At 41.3% G+C, this 5000-nt stretch overlaps 2 protein-coding genes across 5 annotated transcripts in view; both read right to left on the bottom strand.

Moving 5' to 3' along the window:
• lmx1a (LIM homeobox transcription factor 1, alpha) overlaps positions 1 to 305 on the bottom strand; it is a 32610-nt gene extending 32305 nt beyond the window's left edge. The window contains exon 1 of the mRNA XM_063202037.1: positions 275 to 305. Within this exon, the coding sequence (XP_063058107.1) occupies positions 275 to 305 (31 nt within the window). The remainder of the gene's footprint in view (positions 1 to 274) is intronic.
• A 2867-nt stretch (positions 306 to 3172) lies between these two features.
• rxrgb (retinoid X receptor, gamma b) overlaps positions 3173 to 5000 on the bottom strand; it is a 56576-nt gene continuing 54748 nt past the window's right edge. For all 4 annotated transcript variants that reach the window (XM_063201015.1, XM_063201016.1, XM_063201014.1 and 1 more), the window contains exons 9-10: positions 4350 to 4455; positions 3173 to 3687 (exon numbers count right to left, since the gene is read on the bottom strand). In XM_063201015.1, the coding sequence (XP_063057085.1) occupies positions 3540 to 3687; positions 4350 to 4455 (254 nt within the window). In that variant the 3' untranslated portion in view covers positions 3173 to 3539. The remainder of the gene's footprint in view (positions 3688 to 4349; positions 4456 to 5000) is intronic.

The raw sequence follows: 5000 nt of genomic DNA, 5'->3' as shown, positions 1-5000 counted from the left end.
CAAAAAACAAGTTATAAAATTCATATAACAAGTAGGCCTAGACTAAATTGCAGGGGGGAGGTGGATTAAACTTAAACACTGAGCATTCCCCAAAATATATGGATATTACTATTTTAATTGAATAATGTTATCGTTTAGTCTGAGCCGATGAGCTGTGCAAGTCACCAGTCATTTTGCAATATGTGTGAATAGGCTAATTGCCTATTGACTTTACCCGGTGATACAGAAACTAGAGATGTTTTTAAAGTTTTAAAGAATAACTCTCCTTACTCACCTGGTAGGGGTGGTGGACTGCCTTCTACCATTATTCTGCAATGTTCCTCTGTCAGAAAACATTGAAATTCACATGTTCACTTTGTAAGGCGTAGCCTAGTTAGAAAGGTTAAATTAGCCATAAAGTTAAAATGCCAAAAGTTAATCAACTGATCATGCAAGCACATATTTAGTGGAGAATGTTTGGCTGAGAATTAAGATATTGACAGGCCTACAACGCAGTAACAGTAGGTAGCTTATTTCTAACGGCCCTCAAACTATTTCTCCTTGTAGCCAATTACTTGTGTAGCTAACTCAAGGCAGGTGCAATACTCACAAGAATTCGTCCAGCGCCGCTGTCTTTCCTATCAGGAAACGTGCAGACACAACAAGGACTGATATCAACTCTGCGGCACACAGCTCAATATTGATCAGCTGTGCGTCTACCCATTGGCAAAAGGAGAGAGTCCTCACTCACCCACTAACTCCCCACCTTCCTCCTTTCACTCTCTATTCATCCTTCCTCCGTCCATTGGCCTTTCCCTCCTCCTCTCCTCGTCGTAATCCCGGCTCAGCATACCCCCTGCCCTGCCTCGCTATTCGAAGCAAAGTCACCAAAACCAAGAGTTATTTTTGCTTTAGCCTACTTTGTTTTTACTATAAGAAGACTGGGCCCATTTCCCATCGAAGTTTTCAAGTTTGTATTGATTAGTAAATTGATTAGAGCACATTCTCATCTCATCAGATCTGAATATGAAACAAGCCATCAAATGTTAATAAGCTTCAACCATTATTCCCTCCGCATTGTCAAAACGCGTAAATTAGGTCTATGTTATCGCTGCATTTAGTACAATGAAAAAATGTTAATTTTTCTAAAAGCAAAAATGAACAAAGTGGTTGTTCATGCTGTGTGCCTAAACTTCTAAATGTAATGCAAAACATGCAAGATAATTCTGATTGTGTTCCAGGTGGAATGCTTTCACTCCAGGAGTCGTTCTGCGCGCTGACGCTTTTTTTTTTAAGAAAACATTCATCGGCTACTACACCTTTGCCTACACCTCATGTGTTATTATACAGTTATTTATGCCTACAACATCATAACGAAAATCTTGGATTCTTCCCCACCAAACATTCTCGACAAAAGCCAGGGTAATATAGGCCTAAATGACCACCGTTCTGCAAAACCCTAAAATCACAATAGGCTAAGCAGGTGCAGGTCGTCTCCCATCAAATGACACAAGAAAAAAAGGCTAAATGGAAAATAATTTGGATATCCTATTGCTTATTAATGACGCGTGTGTCGCTATTTAAATTAGTTCATTTGTGAATTAGGCTAATACCCTTTTGTCGCTTTTTGTTAAATCATAAGCAAAACAGAAAGCATAGGAATAGGGCCAGGATCTCCTTCACAGCAGAATTACAAGGTGACAAAAAAGTAGGCTATCAGGCTACAACACAATGAAACCAATGCAAATTTGTATTAGGCCATAGCTTGAAATCGTTTCTTCCAGGGTATTGTCATGTTGCAATAGGCCTATCTGTCATTGTGATACAAGGCATTAAGTCTGCGGTTGCACCCAAAGTGACAGCCATGTAGCCTATCGGTCAACGTGTATGGTCCCATGCCCAGGCATCTCCGTGTGATGTGAGGGCCAAGCTCTGCCAGTCTTTGCGTTGCAAGAACAGCGCCACCTGGTGCCTCATGAGAAATAGTGCACATTAGCCATGCCTTGCGAGCAGTGTCACTCGGACGCTCCCAGTCCTGCACAAGGTGAAACAAGGAGGCAAGAAGTATTGTGTCTGAGGTCAAACGCAATGTATCCACGATTATCCAACACGAGTGCATATATACTTTATAAAGAAGTTTATGTACCAACATACGAATATTAATCAGCTATGTTTTCAATCTATTAAAGGCCAACTAGGCAACTTGTACAAATTAAGTAATCACCTTCACATGTCAGCAGCTATTTAAATGTCATTGAGAGGCTAAAGAAGACTCCCCACTCCACTTCCATCTTCTGTTGCCTGAAAACCACACCTGCAATTTCTCAACTTAAGACTAGGGCCAACTAGGGGGACCTATAGGCAAAGAATAATAATAATAATAATAATAATAATAATAATAATAATAATAATACATATATTTTTATAGCCTATAGGCCTAGCGCTTTTCATGACACTCAAAGTCGCTTTAAGACACTATGGGCAAAGACGGACAGGGTCTTTCACCTTCTCTCTCTCTCTCTCTCTCTCTCTCTCTCTCTCTCTCTCTCTCTCTCTCTCTCTCTCTCTCTCTCTCTCTCTCACACACACACACACACACACTCTTCTCTTCAAATTACCGTTGGGAGAGATATTTCAAAAGCAGCATCATTGTACTCTTCGTTGGCTGAATTTAGGAAAGGGCTGCCTCACTCACGAAGTTGTGTGTGGGTGTGTATACTATGCTGTCTAGGCCTGTTGAATGAATAAAACATTTCTATTCTCTTTTTTTCTTGGTAAACAGAGTATTGTTGGCTGCTTGCATGCAAAAAAAAAATTTTTCAGCAATAATTTCAACAACAAAAAAATACACACAAGGCATCAACAAGAAAGTAATTTAAATATATTTTTATTGAGACAGAATTCTAAAATGCATTTTGTTTTAGAATTTTTTCGTTTTTTTATACACTTATTCTTTGAATAAAATAAATTCTCATTATTGCATTGAATTGCTGTTAGCACGGATACCTGAAATCATCTATTTACACAAAAATGTATTTTTTTTTTGTTTTCCTCTTTTAAACAAGTTTACAACAGATCTATTAAAGTTAATTATCGACAGTGTTCCTCAATACCCCCCTCCCCCACGCCCAATAACCCCACCCTTCTACTACCTCCAGACCCCCCCCCCCCCCCCCTCTCCCCTCCTCCTCCTCCTCTCTCCCAGCCCTGCCCACACACATTTTTTTCCTCAGCTTCTTACAAACCTTCACATTTATTATTTAATAATTTTGTGCTTGGTACAAAACATGTAGTTTATAGTCGCCAACTCTACACCTCACAACAAGGGCTGCCATGCCGAGCGAAGAAGACCCAGCATTTTTGAAAAACAAAAAAAAGAAAGACAGAAGGAAAAAAAACAAAAACAAAAGCAAACAAAAAAGAAACTAAAGGAGGAAAGGAACACAAACAAGGTAAGGGATAATACTTGAAAAAAAAAGAATGAAAAAAAAACCGAATATAAGGAAGAAAGGAAAAAAAGAAAGACCAAATAAGGACAAAGGGGCGTGGCTTGGGCAGGGTCATGTGATCTGGTGGGGCGTCTCCAACATCTCCATGAGGAATGTGTCGATGGGCGTGTCACCAATCAGCTTGAAGAAGAACAAGTGCTCCAGACACTTCAGGCCAATGGAGCGCAGAGCTGGCAGACGCAGCAGCAGCTTGGCAAACCTATAAACAACAACAACAACAACAGCACACGTAAACAAATAAACAGAGTGCTCGCCACAAGGGGTTGGTTAGAGTACATCTCAGCGCGGCCAAGGTGTGTGTGTGTGTGTGTGCGTGTGTGTGTGTGTGTGTGTGTGTGTGTGTGTGTGTGTGTGTGTGCGTGCGTGCGTGCGTGTTTGTGTGTGTCTGTGTCTGTGTGTGTGTGAATTTTTACAACAGTACCGGCCACAGGCATACTGTTTTCTGGTTGTCCGGCCATACGTGCACATGTCCATCACAGGTTTTAGTTTGTGAGATAACTTTTGAACAGGATTTTGACTAAATTCTATGCGCTAATACACTTTAAATGGTAAATGAACTGATGAACATTGGCTTCAAGTTCCACCCATTATCATTTATTCCCCTTTTTTATCTGAACACCAGTGGTGTAGTCTACTTTTTTATGGTGGGTATACTGTATATTTGAGCATTTTTTTACATGGGTATACTGTATATATTTGTGCTATTCAAAACAATGGATCAATCAATTTTATGTGGGTATACTGAAATCCCTGAAATTTAGAAGTGGGTATACTGTGGGTGCGTGTGCACTGTGTGCGTGCTGTGTGTGTGTGTGTGTATGCGCGCGTCGTGTGTATGTGTGTGTGTGTGTGGGGACATACCTGCCAGGTTGATCTGGGTATTTGTGTTTGGTGTAGGACTCCAGGGAGGCGTAAACTTTCTCCCGCAGCGCCTCCACCTCCTGGGGATTGGACAGGCCTTTGGCATCTGGAGGAGGAATAGAATAGGCAGAATAGGACACTTTAGGATAGTGTTAAGAGAGGCTTGGGATAGTCTTTGTACATCATCTTGACAGCTTCTGGTTATGTTTAGGGCGGGGGACACTGAGAGATTGTACCTTCGTCCAGCTCCTAGACGTTTTAAGTGCATGTGTGTTATTATGTGTTCAAACTTGGCTACAGCAGGGTTCAGATAAGTTTAATAATAATAATAGTAATAATAATAATAATAATAATAATAATAATAATAATAATACTTTCGTTTTAGTGAAAAAGTGAAAGCCCATTGGGAAACTCCAACTCCCATTGTCATTGTGACACAGCACTCCACAGCACACAAGTGAACACTGCACACTGCACACAACGAAATTGCATTTATGCCTCACCCGTGCAAGGGGGCAGCCCTCAGTGGCGCCCCATGGGGAGCAGTGCGGTGGGACGGTACCATGCTCAGGGTACCTCAGTCATGGAGGAGGATGGGGGAGAGCACTGGTTGATTACTCCCCCCACCAACCTGGCGGGTCGGGAGTCGAA

The sequence above is a fragment of the Engraulis encrasicolus genome, chromosome 6, assembly GCF_034702125.1.
Source record: "Engraulis encrasicolus isolate BLACKSEA-1 chromosome 6, IST_EnEncr_1.0, whole genome shotgun sequence".
NCBI lineage: Eukaryota > Metazoa > Chordata > Actinopteri > Clupeiformes > Engraulidae > Engraulis > Engraulis encrasicolus.
The sequence above is the reverse complement of the archived record's forward strand: the minus strand, read 5'-3'. Positions and strand labels throughout refer to the sequence as shown.